The sequence below is a fragment of the Phoenix dactylifera genome, chromosome 8, assembly GCF_051530095.1.
Source record: "Phoenix dactylifera cultivar Ajwa chromosome 8, Ajwa_hap1_PhDact_Kaust_v1.1, whole genome shotgun sequence".
Lineage (NCBI taxonomy): Eukaryota > Viridiplantae > Streptophyta > Magnoliopsida > Arecales > Arecaceae > Phoenix > Phoenix dactylifera.
The window spans coordinates 33,660,078-33,681,555 of record NC_143197.1 but is presented as its reverse complement, the minus strand read 5'-3'; the positions used below and the strand labels follow the sequence as shown (position 1 = coordinate 33,681,555).

General features: G+C 41.2%; 3 protein-coding genes across 5 annotated transcripts; 1 reads left to right on the top strand and 2 right to left on the bottom strand.

The window, feature by feature from the left end:
* LOC120110325 (high mobility group B protein 1-like) lies at positions 1 to 6,551 on the bottom strand. The gene is made up of 8 exons (XM_039125133.2): positions 6,312 to 6,551; positions 3,852 to 3,937; positions 2,895 to 3,023; positions 2,733 to 2,790; positions 2,585 to 2,629; positions 2,126 to 2,206; positions 1,943 to 2,026; positions 1 to 298 (listed from the first exon to the last, which is right to left on the bottom strand). The coding sequence occupies exons 2-8, from the start codon at positions 3,920 to 3,922 to the stop codon at positions 272 to 274; spliced, it is 495 nt and encodes a 164-aa protein (XP_038981061.1). The 5' UTR covers positions 3,923 to 3,937; positions 6,312 to 6,551; the 3' UTR covers positions 1 to 271.
* Positions 6,552 to 6,889: 338 nt separating this feature from the next.
* Positions 6,890 to 14,681, top strand: LOC103716537 (protein yippee-like). Of its 2 annotated transcripts, XM_088703795.2 has the most exons (6): positions 6,890 to 7,262; positions 7,930 to 7,973; positions 13,092 to 13,200; positions 13,283 to 13,338; positions 13,514 to 13,638; positions 13,779 to 14,681. In XM_088703795.2, the coding sequence occupies exons 1-5, from the start codon at positions 7,167 to 7,169 to the stop codon at positions 13,596 to 13,598; spliced, it is 390 nt and encodes a 129-aa protein (XP_088559921.1). In that variant the 5' UTR covers positions 6,890 to 7,166; the 3' UTR covers positions 13,599 to 13,638; positions 13,779 to 14,681. The 2 variants fall into 2 exon arrangements, with proteins under 2 accessions (XP_088559921.1, XP_038981062.1); XM_039125134.3 differs by lacking the exon at positions 13,779 to 14,681 and having other exon boundaries at positions 13,514 to 13,756.
* Positions 14,682 to 16,059: 1,378 nt separating this feature from the next.
* On the bottom strand, positions 16,060 to 21,412 carry NPC1 (non-specific phospholipase C1). Of its 2 annotated transcripts, XM_008804570.6 has the most exons (4): positions 20,179 to 21,412; positions 17,246 to 17,422; positions 16,334 to 16,679; positions 16,060 to 16,235 (listed from the first exon to the last, which is right to left on the bottom strand). In XM_008804570.6, the coding sequence occupies exons 1-3, from the start codon at positions 21,302 to 21,304 to the stop codon at positions 16,360 to 16,362; spliced, it is 1,623 nt and encodes a 540-aa protein (XP_008802792.2). In that variant the 5' UTR covers positions 21,305 to 21,412; the 3' UTR covers positions 16,060 to 16,235; positions 16,334 to 16,359. The 2 variants fall into 2 exon arrangements, with proteins under 2 accessions (XP_008802792.2, XP_008802791.2); XM_008804569.6 differs by having other exon boundaries at positions 16,060 to 16,679.
* Positions 21,413 to 21,478: the final 66 nt, after the last annotated feature.

Below are 21,478 nucleotides of genomic sequence, written 5' to 3'. Positions count from 1 at the left end.
TGCTCCAACAAAAGGGATTTATCATAGTTTTATGGTTGGGATTAAAAAATAGCAACTAATAAGACTAATACAAGGATGAGTATCCTTTGCAAGCATAGGTTCCACTGGGAATAAAAGCAAGATAAGTGAAACAAATATACAAAGCCTAACATGGAAATAGAAAGGCACAAGAACGACATCGTTTATCATTTCAAGGGCCGGCAACTTTGACCTACGGCACAGTCACACATCCAGGCTTCTCTGTAATGCCATAGTCAAGATGTCCCCGTTTTCAATCCTCATCCTCATCTTCCTCCTCCTGCAGTAACACTCACATCAGAAATGACAATTCCCAAAATTTTAACGTACAAAAGATGCTCATGATTTCCCAAAAAAAAAAAAAAAAAAATGACAGCAGGCTTGTCATACACCGCTATTGATTCTTCATGCAGACAGAAGTAATGCAGAAACATCTGCACCTTTTCTTTCCTTTTTCAAATCATAAAGAGCGATGCACATTTTTATTCAAGAGAAAAACAAAACAGCTGCTTTGGTTAAGAAACGACAATCAAAGCACCAAATCTTACATAGCCTGATGCCTCGTGCTAGGTTGCACAACCTGGCATTCAAGCATAACATGCAATGGATTCAAACTAACATTCATGGAAAGACCACAAGGTGAAGATGATGATGACAGTTCACTAGCCGGTTGTAGAGCCTAGAAACGGTCAAGTGCAGATGAAAACCAGACAAATCAACCAAAACATGGTCACAGAAATAAGATGCAGCATTTGCAAATAGAGTGCTACCTGAAGCAACAAGTCCTCTACAACAAATAGAAAAGAGAGAAGCTACAACTACCTGACCCCACAAAACATACATGCTGGCAAAGAAACCCCCACAAATCGCACGTCCACAAATTGTACTACTCTCCAGCCACAAAACTTTAAAAAATTTAATTTCTTCCAGTTATCAAAAAGATAGTCTAAAGGCAATGTTAGAAATTTCCTACTACTTAGATCTGCGAGGACAAGTTGAAAAGCATCTGACTAAATAATGCACAAGTACATTAATAACAAGCTTTCTTCTTTTTAAAAGCACAGCGCATCTCCTTCAAAGTGGTCCAGGAGATCTCCTAAGCTGATTTAGGGTGCTAAGGAAAAAAATCACAGACATGGAAGGCTCAAACAAGTAAAGTTCAACATAAATCAATCTGATAAACTATTCAGCCCACAACAAAACAAACAGCCCTGAAAATGAGCCATCTGAAAAGACAGGGAGGAAGGCCCTTCCTCTTTCCTAATAGGAGTAGGGTCTATTTCCTCTTTGCTCACCACCTCACATTGCACCCATGGTAAACTGCGTCCCTCCTCCACTTTTGAAATTGCCCAACTCCCTCCTCAACTTGTCCAACTCACTCACTCATGAGCTCATATGCTCACCAATTCACTTGCTCATGAGTGCGCTCACTCTCTCATTCATGATCAACCTCACTCACGAGCTGAGTCCATACAGTGGCCAGTCATAACTTGTCACTGTTATAGTTGTCGGAGTCCACTAACTAATAAAAAATATTAACCCCAGCCCCAACCATATCAAGATCTAACCTTTGGATGAGCCCCAAAAAACATCTAAAACCCTCTTCGCTGATGAAATTCTGCATTCTTCGCCACTCTTTTGGCCCACTAATCTTTCACTTTTAGCCTTCAATACATGATCACCAACTAGTAATGTCGATGACAAAATCCATGAATTACATAGGACACCTCACACTACAGAAATTTCCCCTCAAATAAATATAATCATTTATTCAAGATAAAACAGATAAATAAAGAGGAGAATTTTTCATTTAGGTGATCATTATGCCTTGAAAAGAATGTGAAATGAATAAAAAGGTTTCCACAACTTATTGTCACATAATGCAGCATAATCTTAATCACTGGAAGAGCTCTAAGAAGCTTACCTCTCCACTTTCCTCTTCATCCTCATTATTGACTTCAGACTTTGACCTATCAGATTCCTCATCACCGTCATCAGTCGCACTTTCCTGAATAAAAAATATAGCAAAATAAACCAGGGACCATTGTAAAGTAATGTTCCACATGCTACCATTCAAACATGCAAGAAGACTAGCTTTGTTTAGTACTTGTTTCTTGTTGTAGGCAGACATTTGCTTTTCGTATTCACTCTTCCTTTTTGCAGCTTTGGCTTCATATGGAGCTTTCTCCTGACAATTAAGAAAAACAAATTATTTGCAATACGATGTGCAATATGAGAGGAGCCACCATCATTCAGAAGTTTCCGATAACAAAGATAGGAAAAGATTCTACTATAAAAGGCCCAACATTCACCGCCATACTATCTATAGTTTTACATTTAAATTCAACTAAAATAAGGTCAAGCCTGTATGCATTAAAATAGTTCTATACATCTTAAAGACCATCAAGACAAGACCACTTCAGTCACAGGCAATCTTAGCACAGATAAAGCAAACAAAAAGACATACAGAGTTCCGAAATACTGAGCCAGAATCCCAGATCTGCCATCATTATTATGCGATTTATTGAAAAGATTTCTATTTCTTTAACTGAAAAATAATACGTACAGCATCAGACAATGATTTCCACTTCTCTCCTCCAGCTTTACCAACCTTCAGTAACAACATCAAATGTTACTTAAATCCATGAATCGAAGTATAACTGATGATTCGATAATGATTAAGTATAGTAGATTCTGTCTGTGTATCTCCTTACAACTGAGACAGCCTTCACATTGGGATGTTCCTGCTTGTATTGTTTCCTGAACTCTTCACTGCAACATTAAAGTTGCAAGAAGTTAATGATATCCGGAAACAAAATGTAGAACTACAAAGTAGAAGCCTCTACATGAAACAAGAGAATTGCAAGGGCACTTACAGGAAAACAAAGAAAGCACTAGGAGGCCTCTTTGGTTTGTTAGGATCTTTTTCAGCCTTTTTTTCCTTCTTGGCCTGTCTTTTGCTACTCTTATCTGCCTTAATAGCAGCCTTGCGTTTCCCAACCTTCCTGAAATAGAGAAACATACAACACCATAAACTATATTAGTCCTATTCACTTCCTAGCAGCCTTGCATTTCCCAACCATTATGAAAAACAGAAAAAAGAAGCATACACAGCAACCATCACAAATGCAAAGATGGTGTTTGTGTACCATCTCCAGCAATTATTACACATTATGTCAAAATCCTCCCATATACTGAGATTTCCCATCTTCACAACTAGCCATTGATGAACGCAACCTATAAATACTATAGCCCATACATTAGAATTTATCCTTTATCCATCTTTCTCCATTAATTCCCTCATTACATCTTGCACATACATGTGTTCTGAACATTGTCATCTACAAAAGTTATGCAACCTCATGAAATACTTAATTTTATCAATGTAGATTCCCAATATCGTAGTATCTTCCAAAAGCACAAAAACGCATCCCTACTTCAAATATATTTCTAGAACATAGCCTGTTGAAAACCTCTCTTCTGCAAAGGGATCTTGACTACAGTAAAATCCTTAATGTTGAACGTGCAGAAGAAGAACCCTCTGTCATAACATATATTTGTTTCACTCATAGGAAATACTCATATAATTACAAAATGACCACTTGTGTGCCCCAGCCTTGCTGCAAATGTGCCTAGAACCTCGTGTGGGCATCTGCACTTAAACTCAGTGTTTCCATGCTCCATAGGCTCAATCAGTTTACTCAGTAAATAAGATGGATCATAAGCCATCATCACAAACAGAAAGTATTGTAAGCTACAACAGCAGATAGGATGAAGTTAGCAATTTCATCGCAAAGGTTGACTGGATGCAGCATTAAAAAAGCTCAAGTAACCTGTCATCAGCTAGCTTCAGTACTTCCCTGGTTTCCTTCTTTGTTGCCCCTTTTCCCTTTCCTCCCTTCATTTCTAGGTGGAGTTCCTGTTACAACGAGGTTCAACAAAACAATGAAACCTTGCAACCACAAGAAGTTGCTAGTTAGAAATGGAAATTGCAGCAGCTGTAGACTAATAATAAGAAGAAACAGTAACTGTCTAAGAGCAATATAAGCTATGGCAAGATCCAGGGGATGCACCATATAACTTGATGCATGTATTAACCATTCAATAAGCTATCTACCCAACGCGACAGGGAAAAAATGTATTGGACTGAAAAAAAAAGTTTGCTGAGATGATAAAGGATATGAAATAGAAGGGCATGACATTCGAAGTAAACTCATCAAAGCAAAGAACTTCCAGATACTAAATCAGAGAAAATCTTAGTAAATGCACTCAGATAAACCTTAAGGGGTCCCTTATTACTGAACTAAAAGTCTTGTGAGAAAAATAAATGACACAAGGTTCAAAAAGCCCTTCAGAGGTCAAATGAAAGAAAAGCTCAAATGCAACAAGATACAAAAAAATAAAAGTAATCCAGCAAATATAAGTGACCACATGTTTTCCTGGCATCTCCACAGCTGTAGAACGATCCAGGAACAAGTTGATAAGAAAAGGCGGATTTGAAAAAGAGTGGAGAAGAAATGCCCCCATGGTCAACAAGCAATAGATGCATCTGAATGCGGCGAAAACAGAAACTAGAGCTCTGTAGATCATCAGAATAAATTTCATAACAGATAATTACAACAACAACAACAACAACAACAACAACAACAACAACAACAACAAGCAATAGATGCATCTGAATGCGGCGAAAACAGAAACTAGAGCTCTGACAAGTTGATAAGAAAAGGCGGATTTGAAAAAGAGTGGAGAAGAAATGCCCCCATGGGCGGATTTGAAAAAGAGTGGAGAAGAAATGCCCCCATGGTCAAGAAATGCCCCCATGGGCGGATTTGAAAAAGAGTGGAGAAGAAATGCCCCCATGGTCATAGTGCCCCCATGGGCGGATTTGAAAAAGAGTGGAGAAGAAATGCCCCCATGGTCATAGAGCTATGTTGTGAAAGAAATGCCCCCATGGTCATAGTGCCCCCATGGGCGGATTTGAAAAAGAGTGGAGAAGAAATGCCCCCATGGTCATAGAGCTAAATTTCACAACATAGCTCTATGGGCGGATTTGAAAAAGAGTGGAGAAGAAATGCCCCCATGGATTTGAAAAAGAGTGGAGAAGAAATGAAATGCCCCCATGGTCATAGAGCTAAATTTCACAACATAGCTCTAAATTTCACAACATAGCTCTATGGGCGGATTTGAAAAAGAGTGGAGAAGAAATGCCACAACAACAACAACAACAACAACAACAACAACAACGCCCCCATGGATTTGAAAAAGAGTGGAGAAGAAATGAAATGCCCCCATGGTCATAGAGCTAAATTTCACAACATAGCTCTAAATTTCACAACATAGCTCTATGGGCGGATTTGAAAAAGAGTGGAGAAGAAATGCCACAACAACAACAACAACAACAACAACAACAACAACAACAACAACAACAACAACAACAACAACAACAACAACAACAACATCACAACATAGCTCTAAATTTCACAACATAGCTCTATGGGCGGATTTGAAAAAGAGTGGAGAAGAAATGCCACAAGAAATGCCACAACAACAACAACAACAACAACAACAACAACAACAACAACAACAACAACAACAACAACAACAACATCACAACATAGCTCTAAATTTCACAACATAGCTCTATGGGCAACAACAACAACAACAATAATAATAATAATAATAATAATAATAATAATAATAATAATAATAATAATAGTAATAATAATAGTAACAACAATAATGATGATGATGATGATGATGATGATAATAAAGAAGCAAGGGTAAAGAATAAATAAATCTCTCCAGGGGATTAAATAATAAACATCGGCAAGAGAAAAGAAAGCAAACGAGAAAAAGCAGCAGTACAATCTGTCAACAGGAATCTGATTCCACAAAAGCCTCTCTGATCAGATGGTCGGATAATAAAAGGTACAAAACAATGCATAGCAACCGAGAACCAACATCAAAAAATAAAAAAAAAATAAAATGTTAAAATGGCCTGGGAGCAGGATCAAGAGGCAACAAGCATCCTGCAAAACGCAAAAAGGGATTTTATGTGCCAAAATAATATAGACAAATACATGAATAACAACTATGAACGGATCGAATAGGCTATGAGAAGGGAAAAAGAAAAACGACCATCAAACAGTTAGGATCTCTTCAAAAACAACAAATTCAAGCGACGAATCAGCAAATCGAGACCGAAAATTGAATCGGGAAAAAAAGAAAGAAGGAGACCGAAAGATAAAAATCGAATTAAAAAAAAATAAAAGGAGGCGCAAAGATGCCCTGACCTCGAAGGGAAGAAGAAGCGAAAACCTCTCAACCGAACGAAGAGAGAGCAGGAAGGCGGTAGAAAGGATAAGAGGCAGATGGAGATGGAGAGGAGAGCAAGGGAAAGCAGGAAGGAGAGAGAGAATGATGCGTACGACCGACTGGAGGGCTCGAATTGGAATGTAACCAACCGGCTGTGCCGGTTGGCGCCCCTTCTAATTGCCCGCCACCCGGACACCAGCCCGCCAGCGATCACGCTGTGACCGGCTGCTCCCCGCTGCCCTCCCTCGAGCTTATCGGCCCAGCACGCTAGCCCACGCCAGTCCTGAGATATTTTTAGGCGGTCCGCCAAGCTGACACGCGGCGACCGAAGGGCCTTCTGATTGTTCCCGGCGATAACTCGACTCGTCATCTCAGCCGCTCCGTGAAATACTACCTACTCCTTCCCGCTGCTGCCGGTCCATGCACCGTCTACCGGGATATATACATATATATATGTATTAAAATTAATTAAAAAACGGAATAAAATAAAATTATAAAAAAAGGGGCATATTATAATATATAAGCAACAGCTGGCTGCCTTCCTTTTCCTCGTCTCGTTCTTTTCTTTGCCGTGTCTTGTCCCATTCCTCCGCGGTTCAGGCCTATCATCGCCCCCATCCTCCTTCTCAAGTCCCCTCTTCCATTTCAAATTTTTTCTTGTTTCTATATTTTTTTTTCCCTTCTCTTCTCTTCTCTTCCCTTTCCTAATTGTCGCAGACATCTTTCTTTCTTGTTTTCTGAAAGAGAGAGAAATCGGCAATTATTACCCATAATAAGGCAAAAAAGAAAAAGGGTGGGGAGAGGAGACGGAGAGACAGAGAGAGAGGGGGGGGATGGGGCGGCTGTTCCTGATACATCTGGAGGGGAAGATCTACAGTTGCAAGCACTGCCAGACCCATCTCGCCCTGTGGAACGACATCATCTCCAAGGTAGGATAGGAGCACATCGTGCCCGTCTTCTCTCTCTCTCTCTCTCTCTCTCTCTATTTCTCTTCCATTCGTCCCTCTTCCTTGTTTCTTTCTTCTTGCAATTGATCCTTGTTTATTAGGACGTGAGGTGAGGGTTCTTTGGGTCTTTAATTTCCTCGTCACGAACAAAGCAACGCCACTGTTTTTTTCTTTTCTTTTCTTTTCTTTTTTTTGCCTCCTGGCGGTTCTCCTAGACGGCTCTCTCTCGTCCCATGTGCAGCATGATCTCCATTCTTGGACGCTATCAAGTCAACGCCCTTCCCTTTAGATACAGCAAGCTTCGGCATTTTGTGGAGAAAGGCAGTGCCTAAATGTCTAAATGTCCTGCTGGCATCCTCTTTGCTCAAATGTTGCTGTCTTGATTCCTGCCTTCCATTACGAAATTTTAGATGCATGGAAACATGGGCATGTTGATTAAAAAAAAGAACTACAGAACAATATGGAATTCATGGGGCTTTCTTATGATTTTTTCTGAATATTTCTTAATGGAGGCACTATTCATCTTATTCGCTATGAAATATGCTTTTCGAGAAGGCAAACATAAAGCCGTTTGTATATGTTGCAATTCATGCATACTGTATGCGAATGGCGTAATTGTACTGACTAACTTTTTTCGTATTCTGTCCAGTCGTTCCATTGCAGGCATGGGAAGGCTTATCTCTTCAATAAGGTGTAAGTAATATGGTTATCTTTGCTTAATAATACGCCACTTGAGATTTTATTCTAAAATTTAGCATTGCTCTCAATTGGATGAAAATGCTTTTTACATCACCATATTTCCATCTATGTCTGATTATTATTTTTTTTACCTTTTTCATTATGTATGGTAGAGTTAAATGTGTTATAATAAGAAATTCTTATACCTCTTTGTAGTTGCTTTATAGTGATGATGAATTCAAATTTCTACTAAATCTAGAGTACTTTTCACATCATTATCATTATTTTGTAAAGAAGAGAAGCAGGTATATTTAAATGGGTCGAGAGAAAGTGCTTAGATCCATGGTTTCTTAAAGGGAGATTTTAGCGTCACCCTTTTCTCCTTCAACAAAAACTATAAAAGAGTATGCCTTTAAGAGACAAAGGAATATATATTCTTTGTAGGAAAAGGTCGCATTCTATATATTCTATTAACCAAATAAGTTCATCTAGATATTTTTTTCATACTAGCATATAAGTATGTGCGATGCATGTGTACTAAAAACAAATAATGGATAAGACAACAAGAAATAAATATCAGGATTTTGAGCAAAGGGTAAAATACCAAATAAAAGTAATAAATAAAAATAAAGTTTAACATGAGAGTTAGATATTGGAGGTGGATATGATTGCTAGAGGGGGAGATAGAGAGGGAAAACTTATTGTGTTAGCTAAAGAGATGGGTTAGTTAGGATAGACATAAAAGGAATTTGAGGTGCTCGAAGGATTTTATTGGACATGGGATTACAAAAAAGATTAAGATTGGTAATGTGCGTATCAAGGTTCACCGTCTCGGTATCGAACCCCGTACCGGTACCATCCTATTACAGTATCGGTATGCGGTTTGGTACGAGATGGCGAGGTATACCGAGTGTTGACACGGTACAAGATTGCGCACCGATATGGTACGATATGGTTCTAACCGGTACGACAACCTTTGATGCGTGTTTTTTTCCAAAACAACCTATAATGACGATCTTATTATGATAAAGCTTTTTTTTTGGAATCAAGTAATATTCTATTTGTGGACAAACTTCATAGGCCTAAAGGACCCCTAGCTCTCCTCTTACTATAGTATAGATCAAGGTCCGTCGTCTCAATACTGGATTCTGTACCAGTACCATACTAGTGCAATGTCAATACATTCAATATAGAGCTTGGTTCGACGTAGAAAGACTCGGTATGCCCCTAACCGGATCTTAGTTTCATGGTTCGCTGAACCTATATAGGAGGGCGTACCAGTGGGCAACCAATTTGGCACGATACGGGTCTATACCGTGCCGTTATGAGGCGTGCTGAAACAAGAGGAGTCGGAGAGAGAGGGGAGAAGGAGAGAGAGGAAAACAGAGAGAGGGATAGAGGGGGCTCGAAAGGCCTCGTTGTCATCATTGGCGGGAGGGAGGGAGGGAGGGAGAGAGAGAGAGAGAGAGGTAGCAAGGGGGAGGGTTAAGGGAGACCCTAACTCTAACCCTAGAGGGAGAGGGAGGGGAAGGGAGGGAAACCCTAACTCTAACATGAGTGAAAGAGAGAGACCAAAAATCATTGAATGCAGGTAGAGAGAGGTGTTTTAATAGGCAAACATGAGCAGGCAGACGAGGGAGAGGTTTTAATAGCAAAACAGCTCTGTCTCAATTCGAGAGGCTGAACCATGTCGGTCTTCGACCGGTCTAATTTGATATGTCCTGAATCGGCCAATTCGGCATGATTCGATGAACCATGCTTTATTCAGCATCGGTATGGTATGCTTGGTATGAGGAGGTACGCACTAAAATAGGGATGGCAATAGCTTGAGTATGGGTCGAGTAGGCCATTACCTATATATGCTCCATACTTAACCTGGTCCAAGATGGGATGGAGCAGGTAGAGTTAGACAAGGTGAGTGGTACAGATCGGGTTGGGTATAGCTACAAAAATCAATTTTCTTCATACAAATCAATATTTTTTGCCTTAGGGAGGGGATTTGCAAAGAGTTATATATATTCGGCTTAGTTTAGGGCATGTTTTACCATTATTTGTACCTATCCTAGATTCGTTCCGGGTCAGGTAAAACCCACCCCATTAGGCTAGGGTCTGGTATCCGACGGGCAGAGTAAATTGCCACCCTTATACCGAAAACAACATCTCTGCCAAGTGACAATATGTTATTCTTGATATCGGTGAGACAATGTGGGGCTTTAGATTTCTTAAATGCTTGAAATAGTAGATCCTAAGCTTAGAATCAGTACTAAGTTGTGTTGGAAGGAGGTATAGGAGGAATTTCTATGTAAGCTTTCATGTAAAGTCCATGTTTACTCTTTAAAAAAAATCAGAAAATGGAGAAAATAAGTCCTTGGAGATGCGGAAGCAATGATATAAAAGGTGATTCAGTTTTGGGATTACTCTTAGAAGACTATCTAAAAATTTGTTGGTCAGTAAAATAAAAGGAGTGGAGATTTCTTTGGAGGGAGAAATCAAGAGCCATATGGTTGAAAAAAGTGACAAAGAGCTACCTTTTTTTGTATATAAGGTATATACTGGTTCTATGGGGCTGTGGAAATTAGGGACTTTGTAAGACTATTTAGTTTGCTTAGTATTGTAAAGACGTTATAGAAATAATGTTGGTTTTATTAAATCAAGTTGCTATTTTTAGTCATACATTCATTTTAGATGGCTTTTTGGCATCAGATAGATGCATCAAAGTAAGAAATTAGGCAAAGCCTTCATTTTTACACCCAAGCTTGATTTGGAAGAGGCACCAGCTAATGTTAATGGAGATGTTGTACTGTTTGTATTAGACTTCTTGCTTTCCCGTAACGCAAACAAGGAGTTTCTTCTGAGACCCCTTGAACTGAACTGCCCTTAACGCTAGAGCAAGAGAAAGCACAAGTCCGGGGTTTTGTGATGCTTTATAGGTAGGGCAGAAAATTAATGTTCATGATTATTGGGCAAGGAAAACGATTGGTAAATGCATTTTTGGTGCATGGAATGAATGCTTCTTACATTGGTCAGCATACCACACCTCTTAGGTTTGTAATGGTCAATTTGCCTATCTATATATATGCATATATATGAATTCAGGGAATTAAAGAATCCAAAGGATATTTTCTTCGAGAGGTAGTGAAAAGGATGAAAGAAGGGGGGGGGATGTTGTTGGTTCAAATTGGATGTGGAAAGTTAAATGTGAATGGTATCTTTGTTTTAGCAGAATTGGGAGGTTTGAGAAGGGGGGGGGGGGTGTTTTAATTGGCAAACATGACCAGACAGATTGGGGGAGGGGTTTTAATGGCTAACCAGCCCTGTCTTGATTCGAGAGGCTGAATCATGTTGGTCCCGACCGATCTAGTTTGAGATGCCTCGAACTGGCCGGTTCAGCTTGATTTAGTGAACCATACTCGGTTTGGTACCGGTATAGTATGCTCAATACAAGGAGGTACACACTGAAAGAACCTCTATCAAGTGACAATATGTAATTGTTGATATTGGTGAGACAATGTGGGGCTTTACATTTTTTAGATTCTTGAAAATGTGGATTCTAAGCTTAGAGTTGGTACTAAGTTGTATTGGAAGGAGGTATAGTTGGAAGTTCCACATAATATTTCATATACGGTCCATGTTTACTCTTTAAAAAAATCAGAAAATGGAGAAAATAGGTCATTGGAGATGTGGAGACAATGATCTAAAAGGAGATTCAGTTTTGGGATTACTCTTAGAAGACTCTATCTAAAATTTTGTTGGTCAATCAAAAAAAGGGTTTTTTGCTTGTATACCCTCCTAAATATGCAAAACTGCATGAATACCTTGGCAAAGTTGCTATTTGCTTGTATACCTTTCTAAATATAGAAAATTGCATGAATACCTTCCCTCTCCCTTTCTCGATCTCTCCCTCTCTCGAACTCTCTCCCTCAATCCCTCTCCCCATCTCCGATAGGTTTTTCCCTCCCCCTCTCTTCCTCTCTCTTTTTCTCCCTCTCCCCCATCATTTTTCTATTTTTGGTACGCCTTAGAATGGCACAGTATGGACTCGTCTCGTGCCGAACCGATCACCGGAGGATACGCTCTCAGGTACCGGTTTGGCAAACCTTGGTTATAAGTACCGATATGTACCAAGTGATACAAAGCTTAGTGTATCGTGTTGGCGAGACTTCAAAACCTTAGGTGTGAGTATGGTGAATATTTTAAGAATTGGGGCTCGGTATTATTATTGGGAGGGCAATTATGCATGTGGGACCCTTAGAATGCTTAGAGAGGGGGGAATTGGCATGCTTTACCTTCTTTTATTGAATTTTGAAATACAAAACTGCTTCCAAGACCTTCCCCATTTTCACCAATTAAGGAAATCTAAGCCACTGGCAAATAAATATCATAAATTCAATGATATTATGATCATGGCGTTTGCTTATATGGTTTCAAAGCACCTAATTTGCTGCCTTTCACAGAATTTCAACTGGTATATAGTGTGAGTTGAAGTTCCTTTTCAAATTCAAATGAACATTTTCAATTGCCAACAAAAGTTATCTTGTGCTCATCTAAAACCCAGTGCTTCATCAGTCTGGCGATTTCTGAGATCGCATTGCATCTCGTAAGTTGCAGCTTCCAAATGATAACAGGTGCATAAAATGAGATATGTGTATATAAATGTGCCAGGACGAAATGGTTACAAATAGATAAATATAACTTGTCATTCTTGGTATACAGTAAATGAACATGCCTTCTCTTTTGGCATGTCCTCAGCCATACAGAAAATAGTTACGAGTGTACATGTATTAGCTTTTCACTGCTTGCAGGTATTTGGAGTTCATAATTGAGTTAATTCAGTAATTCAGCACAAAAGCACATCCTTTTGGAATATTTGCATTCTACCATTGCATAACCAACAAGATGAAATTGGGCAATGTTGTTGTCTTAAGCTGGTTATTAGGAGTCATCTGACACTGCTAAAGATTCCCCAGTTAGCAGTGTATGGATCACTCTGGTGCCAAGCAAGAGGATAACCCTTGTGAGCCTTCTGGGCAATGCAGCAAGGGGATGTGAACTTCTTTTCTGTAACATCATCTGTCGTGTGCTCGTTAGTCCATGGCTGGGATGCCATTTATCTTTTCTTCAAATCTTTGACAGAGTGAATGTGACGGTTGGACTGAAAGAGGAGCGCGCGATGATGACGGGAATGCACACTGTATCTGACATATTTTGTGTTGGTTGTGGATCTATTGTGGGATGGAAATATGTAAGACCCAACTTTCGGTTGTTTTCACTTTTCACTTGTGTAATCTAATGGCATCTACCAATGACCCAGTGCTTTGTTCCAGGAGGCTGCCCATGAAAAGAGCCAGAAGTACAAGGAAGGAAAATTTATCCTCGAGAGGTGCTCTTTAAATAATCTATATTTATATGAATGTTTGCATCGAATAAAATAAGATCTGGGTGAAAAGGGTTTCAAAATTTAATAAGCGTGAAGGCAGATAAGTTTATTGATTGAATACTTGATGGACATTACTAACATGTGCAAGTTATCGCGTTGGGCTCTTACTCTTGAGCAGGTTTAAAGTTTCGGGCCCTGATGGAAGTCACTACTGGATGAGCCATGATCCTCATGTAGGTGGGAGTGATGCTGATGACGCGTGATCTGCTCAGAACTTAGACAAGGCATCAATTCACTTTAACTGTAAATAAGTTCCCATCATTTACTGCTGAAGTGGATTCTGATAATTGTTGCTTTTTGCACACATTCTTGGCGGTTGAGTACATATCATTCTAAATAATGTGGTTTTCTTGCTTTCTCATGACCTTTGGGATTCAAAACAGGTTATATCTCAAATGATAAAAGGTGCCAATATGCAATAAGGTTTCAGGCCTTAAGACTGGCAAGCCGCTCTCTGAGGTATATATGAGAGGGAGGTATGGTTGAGCATTACCCAGGCATGCAGCTTGTCGAGGCACCCTCACTAAAAACACCCAGAAAGGGGGGCATTATGTGAAGGTAAAATGGTGAGCTGCGTTCTCGACCCTCTGCCTTCGACTGGAATGCCTCGTGCCAAAATGGGATGTGAAAATGACTGCAAATTTGCCATATCAGATAGCTAAAGGTCTAGTGTCCAGAAGTTTTCGGAATTGGTTTTTTCTTTTCTGTTCTGTTCCTTTTATTTTCTTGTTAAGGCGGCTGCATTTAAAAAGCCCTAGTACATATATAGCCACTCAAATTCGAAATCAAAATGTCATGAAATTGTCTAGGAGTGGAGGGAATAGACTTCCGTAGCACCATGAATGATTTGATGGGGTTAGGCGGTGTTGAGGTTGGTTGGCTCGGCTACAGCTGGGCTATGCGGTGAGGGACCCGGCCTACAAAAAAATGAAACGATCAAGGGCTGTCGTAACTTGTTTGGTGGAGGATCTTTTAAGGCTTAAGATAGGCAAGATCTCTTGATGCTTAAGTTAGGCAAGATTTTGATGGAGCGGAGGAGATCTAAGATGAAGAGCAAGCTATAATCATCCACGTCGTTCGTCCAAATGTTCGTTCAGCCGTTGATTTTGCATGTAATATAGCATGGCATCGCCATCGTTTACAGCCACAATTTCTTTATTTTTTGGGGGTGAAAATACGCATATATTTCATTTCATCATGGTAAAAGAATAATCTATTCTGATGCGGTTTGTACTAGAACTTGATAAGCCTCCTCTATTTTCTTTCTATGGCATATACCGTTGTCCTACTTTGTAGTTTCCAGGGGTTTAAGTTCTACATGGATAACTTTTCTTTTGCCTGATTTTTTTCATCTATTTTTTTTTAGATTTATACATATCTAATACGGATACATCCAAAAAAGATTAAAATATAACATATCCCGAAGCGTACTAAGCAACTCCCTCTCTTCAACCCAAAGGGTGTCTCCAAAGTGGTTGGCCATGTACGAGGCTTCCCAATCTACAGCCTCATTGAACTCTCTATAAATATGCTTAGCCTGGAAAGCTACCTCCGCCATAGACCATGGCTTAGATGTCTTGAATCAATGGGTCGCACTTGCCCACACTGCCGACAATACACTGGACCCAACCAATATCCATAGTCGAATCCCCCTCAAACAGTATCGCACTAGCCTGCAACACACGCTGAGCATAACCTATACCGGCCCATGCCGTCTTTAGCTCAACCTCTGAAATCGAGGTATCGAAGATTTGGCAACTATCAACCATAATCACCCTAAAATCCAAGCCTCTGATAACAAAGTTTGCACCTCTCCTCCTACTGCCATCTAACACGCATCTATCGAAGTTGATTTGGAGAAAATTCAAGAATGGAAGCTCCCAAGTGAAGAACAACATTTGAGATGCTTCATGAGCAGAAATAGAGCTCCAGGTGCCCCGAGCTACAAAGATCCATCCAATAGATCCGCCTGACTAATCTCCACCGCATGACTTCAGGCTCGATCTACAACAAATTTCAAAAAAGAACAGCTCTCGCCAAAAGTCCAGACATTTATGACTAGCCAGATTTGACAAGCAATATAAGTCACCCGTCTGCCGAGACTATATTTGACAAGCAATATAAGTCACCCGTCTGCCGAGACTACGGAGCAACAGCCCACCATCTAAGCACCTGCAGGAAAGACGACCCCAAACATCCGACAAAATTGCAACTAGTCTCCAGACCCTCCTAGCACGCTTGCACTAAGTCTCATCCACCTCTCATCTGGGTTTTCAAGAAAGATATGAAGTTCTCTTTTCAGTTCCTTATATTGATTGCTGTGTCTACTGAAGTTGCTATCTTTCTCACAACAGGTTTGTTTTCCTGTGAAAAATTTTCAGAGAATATTGGTGAGGGGACCGCTCTCATAATACACTGCATCCAAGGTTCAATAAAACATTAAGGGCTCGATGGGGAGGACACATGAAAAGAGATGGCAACGAAGATTGAAGTCACATCAAAAAAGTAATAGGGCATTTTAGTCATTTGCAGACGACATAACAATATTATAGAGAAGACGGAGGAAAGGATCGCATCGGCAACAAATTATAATATCAAGAGTTGGATTAGAAATTTTCGAACAAGAGGGGATTTGAATGTAACAAAGTCGAAGTTGATGGGGACTTTTGATAATGTTCCTTATATTATATATAAACACCTGGCCAATAGAAAGGCAGTTCCATCAGTTTCGGCAGTTATAAAATGATAACAGCATTGACAGCAGCAGCAAGCTTGATCCCATCATCCTGGGATCATCTTTTCCAATCCTACCCTGCCATGGGGCCCCTCCCTATCCATGGCTGAATCATCCGAAAATGAGGGTGAATTATAATCAGTTCAAGTATAAGGGACCAAGTAGCTCTTGGTTTAAAGTGGCATTTACATGTACAATACCTACAGTTGTGTGTATATATTTATCTGAATTTAAATGTTTTGAAGTGATGGATTGGAAGGCCCCCCGGAAGTCCTGCTAGTGAGGGCAGGCCGCATCGTGACGATGGCAGACTCATTTGCTCCAGCCCTCAGTGCAGCCCTTCCTGCTTCCAGAAACCTTGCAACCGCATCCTCCGCATATATGTTTGCCTGAGCCACAGTCATGCCCTTGCCGATGTCCGGATAGGTGTTGAGGACATGGTCACCATTCAGCTGAGAGGCCAGTTGCATCAGCTCCATCTGAAACTCCGAGAGTGTTGAATCCTCCCTAGGCCCAAATGGCCTCAGTCTCTTCACCTCGGGAAGCTTCTCTGCACATACATTGAGAACGCATCGGCAGTTAAATATTCATTGAGAATGCATTCATAGATGGCAAGGGTAATGACAGATGTGCACGGAACTGGCCACAACAATTTTGGTATCTGAAACTACAAGATCCCATCCCTCTTTGCACCCATGCAGACGCTTGGGCACATTGCCTGTACCTATTGTAGGGCATATTCCACATTGCAGAAACTCACCAACAGAAAGCTGAACTTACGACAAGCTGACGCCAGCCACCAACACTAACCATAAGATATGCAGATGTTTTTGAGCGTTCATTACTCTGCCCAGACTCTTAATTCACATATTTCAGCTTAAGATTTCAAAAATGATCCAACTAATGCAAAATGCACTGACATGCTCATATAGCATGCATCATAGTAGGTCCAATGCAACCAGCAGGGATATAAAAGATGTCCTTATTAATGCTTGAACAACAGGAGATTCTAAACGAAGGAAAGTGCATGGCCAAAGATCCCAAAGATGTAAATGCCAGCATTCTTGTGCGTGTCTGCATGCTGCACGCATGTATATGAATGAATATCACACAAACCTGGACAATCAGTTCGAGGAGTCTTTCGGAGGGAGAACTGGCTCTCAAAGGTCCCCGCCCATGCATCCCTCTTCGTAAGAAAATTTGAATTCAGATTGAACAGTTTCTTAACGGTTGCAGGAATTGATGAATGTTCAAATTGTGAATGTGCTGTTGGTCCATTAGGCTCATGGATCACTGCACAGGGAAAAAAAAAGTCACTGCAATTACTACAACAGCTTCAACATGAAAGATGCAGAAAATAATAAAACTGAATGCACCGCACAATTTCTTATGAGACCTATTTATAACTCAGCTCAGAACGCATTTTTCCTAGAAAGAGGAGCAATCATTCACATCTTCATAACTTAAAATGGCTGAGGTGAGGAAAGGCTCTATTTTCCGGCTACTCCCCTGAAGTGCATTAGCATAAAGGGAAGAGTTCTTGAAGCTCCGTAGATTTACCTAGTACTCATTTGAACAGAAAATAGACCGACAAACAGTTTAATGGAAATGACAAAAGACGTGCCAATTGATGGTAAAGCTTTAGGGAATTGTTGTGTAGGTTCTCAGCAGCAGTCTCCCAGTTTTTTTTTTAAAAAAAAAAATCAGATCAATGGAGTGTATCCGAATATAATTGCTCAAAAATACCTGGTCTAACTGACCCAGTAGGGTCTCCCTTTTGTCACCCACGATGAGGAGGCAAATAAATAAAAGAATTTCATAACTTGAAAATCCAAAGGACATGTAGCAGCATATGCCAAGATAATCCACATAGAATTCCAACTTTAGGGATGTAAGCAACTTGATGTAGCACATAGGATGTCGGTGTGAAGATGAGCATGAACTCACTTTCAGTGAATGGAAACCAGTTAGGTGCAAATGTTATGCATGAGAGCCTTGATCAGCTACCACATATGCAACTAATCTCAGTCACAACCTTCCCAAAAATGCTGCTTGCAGATGTTCCTTCCTAAGTAGACCCTTTAGTCAAGTGCTTGGGTGAGTTCCGGTTCCACACAATAAGATAGAATTTGAAAAGAATATGATAAGCATGTGATATTTTCTATCTGTCCAATAACTATTGCATCACATCACACCACCACCAACACAGATGATGCTTTCTTTTCAATCCACTTTCTTTAATGCAACCATAAGAAGAAAGCTTGGATGAAATTTTCTTTCCTATGCATTCATCGTTGAAGGATATCTGTCTTGTTCTTTCTTTGTAACAAAGCATCACCTAGTCAAAATCTATATGCAACAATATAACTGGACTGAAATGCATTAGACTTATTAACCTATAAATTATAGAAAAACAGTAACTCTGATATATAAGTAACCATCTAATTGACAAAGTCCCCCCTCCTCCCAAAGATGTACTTTAGATATTGAAGCAATTAAACATCTCATAAAACCTTGCAGGTTATATTTCCAAATGCTTTTGTTAACATATGAGCAATTTGACCAAGAGTCGGCACATAGAGCAATCACTATCTCACATTTAAATTTCTCATTTACAGGATGAAAGGTACACTCCTATATGTATACTCCTCTCATGACAGACAATATAATTAGCTATGTAATGTGCAGACAAGTTAGATCGAGTAACATTGTTGGACCTCTGATTGGATGCTTAATTTTAGATATAGTGCATTTCGTCAATCATCACATGTATCAAGACTCAACATGACCTCACAACTGAATATTGTTTCTTATTTTCTAGGTTTATAAGTTTCCACTGACATGTGCAAAGTAACATGTAATCAGTCTTTTATGAATGAACAGAACAAACATGTTAGAGGTGTGTGATAGAAGCATGAAAGATTGAAACAAACAAAGATTGAAACATGTTATATTGTTTCTTTAATATGATCAATATGAAGTTGATTCCATAAACAAAGTCAAGAACATTTAAATAGACTCTTCAGTTGATGTCAATCTTTAATTAAACAGTTCCCAACTTCCAGCAGAGCCAAATTTGGGCAAAAAAGGAACCTGTCATGAAGAATCCTGAAAAACTGGTAATGCGGCCAGGAAACATTTCTTATTAGCTACACAGTTAAGCAGGAAGACTGTTCCAAGAGTGTAAATCAGATGGACTAGCAATACGCATGTTTAGGCCTGCTCCATGAATCTAGTAGGTGAACATGTCTCGTTTCAGAAACAAACAAGCTGGACCAAAACACTGAAGTGAGTTCATTGCGGCAATTAGAGGCCACAGATGATTGTCTAAAATTGAAGGGGAAAGGTTCAAGACCATCAAATATGAGACCAAAAGATATATCAATGAAATAAAGGTCGAGCATAGTGGTTATGAAAATTTCGATGCATTAGGGATGTCGTCCATCTAGATCTTATGCAAGATATAAATCGTTAAAAGCCATTTTCAAGGCAAGAGGTTTAGTAACGATGAGAATTCTAGGAAATTAATGTAGCCATCATTGGTGTTGAAGGTATTCCACCTTACCGATCCATCCAGATGGCTACCGAATTGATTGGATGGTCCAGTCCCTTCAAATAAAACGGACCTAAAAAAAAAAGCGCAACATAGGATCTCCACTCTCATCCATGACCGTTAAGTTCCGTAGAATATTGAAATATGAATTTAAATAGAGGAATTGAATTTAAAAAAAAAAAGACTTACAGGTATCTGCTTTAGTCGCAACTGGAATCGAAAGCATATAATTGTTATGAAGAGATAAAATCAAACAGAAGTTCAGCATAGTTTTAGATATCTTAATAATCTCATGGGGAAAAAAGAGCCGCAGGAAAGAAAAAGAAAATAAATAAAAGGAAAAACAGAATGGCAGGACTAGATTGTGCTCCCTTTGGTTCATGATCCCAGTTGGTTTTATTTCATTGGGAAAAGGTGTCCTGATAGGAGGGAGCTAGAAAGAATGATCGCAGATAAAAGTGAGAGAGAAACGCCCCAAAAAAGGGCTGTCACTCACCAGTGCCCTTTTCAATCCAGGGGGAGACGAGAATGGTGGGGACCCGGACCCCCAGTCTGTCGAACTTGAAGTAGTAGGGGTCGGGGCCGATGATGCCGTCCGGGTTGGGCACCCCAGAGACGGGCGTGGGGACGTGGTCGTAGAACCCGCCGTGCTCGTCGTAGGTGATGATCAGGGCGGTCTCGGTCCACTGCGGGCTGGCCCGCAGCGTCTCATAGACCTCCTTGACGAAGCTCTGGCCCCTGGCGACGTCGTGGGAGGGGTGGTCGTCGTTGGCCGGGAAGAGCTCGATGTCGAAGTAGCGCTGCTCAATGACGACGTAGTTGGGGAGCTTCCCGAGGAGGGCGTGCAGCTTGAAGGAGAGGGTGTAGCTGTGGAAGCTGAGCAGGTGCTTGAGCTTGCGGAGGCTCTTGAAGAAGAGGGTGGCCGGGATGTTCTGGTAGTAGATGCCGAAGGAGAGGCCGTCCTCGTCCAGGGAGTCGAAGATGGTCTTCTGGGGGAACCCGTGGATGAGGTCCTTGCGGACGTTGGACATGGCGCCGTGGGACGTGGCGGAGTGGACGTAGAAGCGATTGGGCTGGGTGGACGCCGGGACCGAGGCAAACCAGCGGTCGAACACGGCGAACTCGGAGGCGAGGGCGCCGTAGACGGGGACGGCGTCGGGTTCGAAGCCGCTCATGACGGTGCGGGCCATGCCGAGGCCCATCGAATGGGCCTGCTGGGCGAAGCCGTCCATGGGGGCGGGGTCGGCGGAGGCGTCGGCGGAGCCGAAGATCTGCTCGCGGATGGCCTGGAAGGAGTGGCCCGGGTCCGAGTCCACGAAGACGGCGTCGTCCGAGACGAAGATCTCCGGGGAGTCCGGGTCGGAGGCGTTGAGGCGGTTGGACTCGCGGCCGGTGAGGCCGTCGATGTCGGGGCGGGAGGACTTGTTGGTGAACCAGCCGAGCATGTGGTCGAAGGAGCGGTTCTCCATCACCAGCACCACCACCGTCTTGATGGGCCCCTTGATCTCGTGCTTCTTCTTCTTGCGCCAGATCGAGTCCAGGCAGTGGGCCGACGCCAGGAGGTAGAAGAAGAAGAGGGACGCCACCAGGAGCCGCCGACGCCGCGGCCGGGAGCCTTCCATGTCGAGAATCAGATAAGGAGGAGATGAAAATTGCCTGGTCGGCTCCCGATCCTAAAGGAGGGGAGGGGAGGGGAGGGGAGGGGAGGCGAGGCGGAGGAGGGTGGGTGTCGGCCAAAGGGGAAAGGCAGGCCAAAGGGGTATAATATACCGGGAATAAAAAATATAAGATTAGTT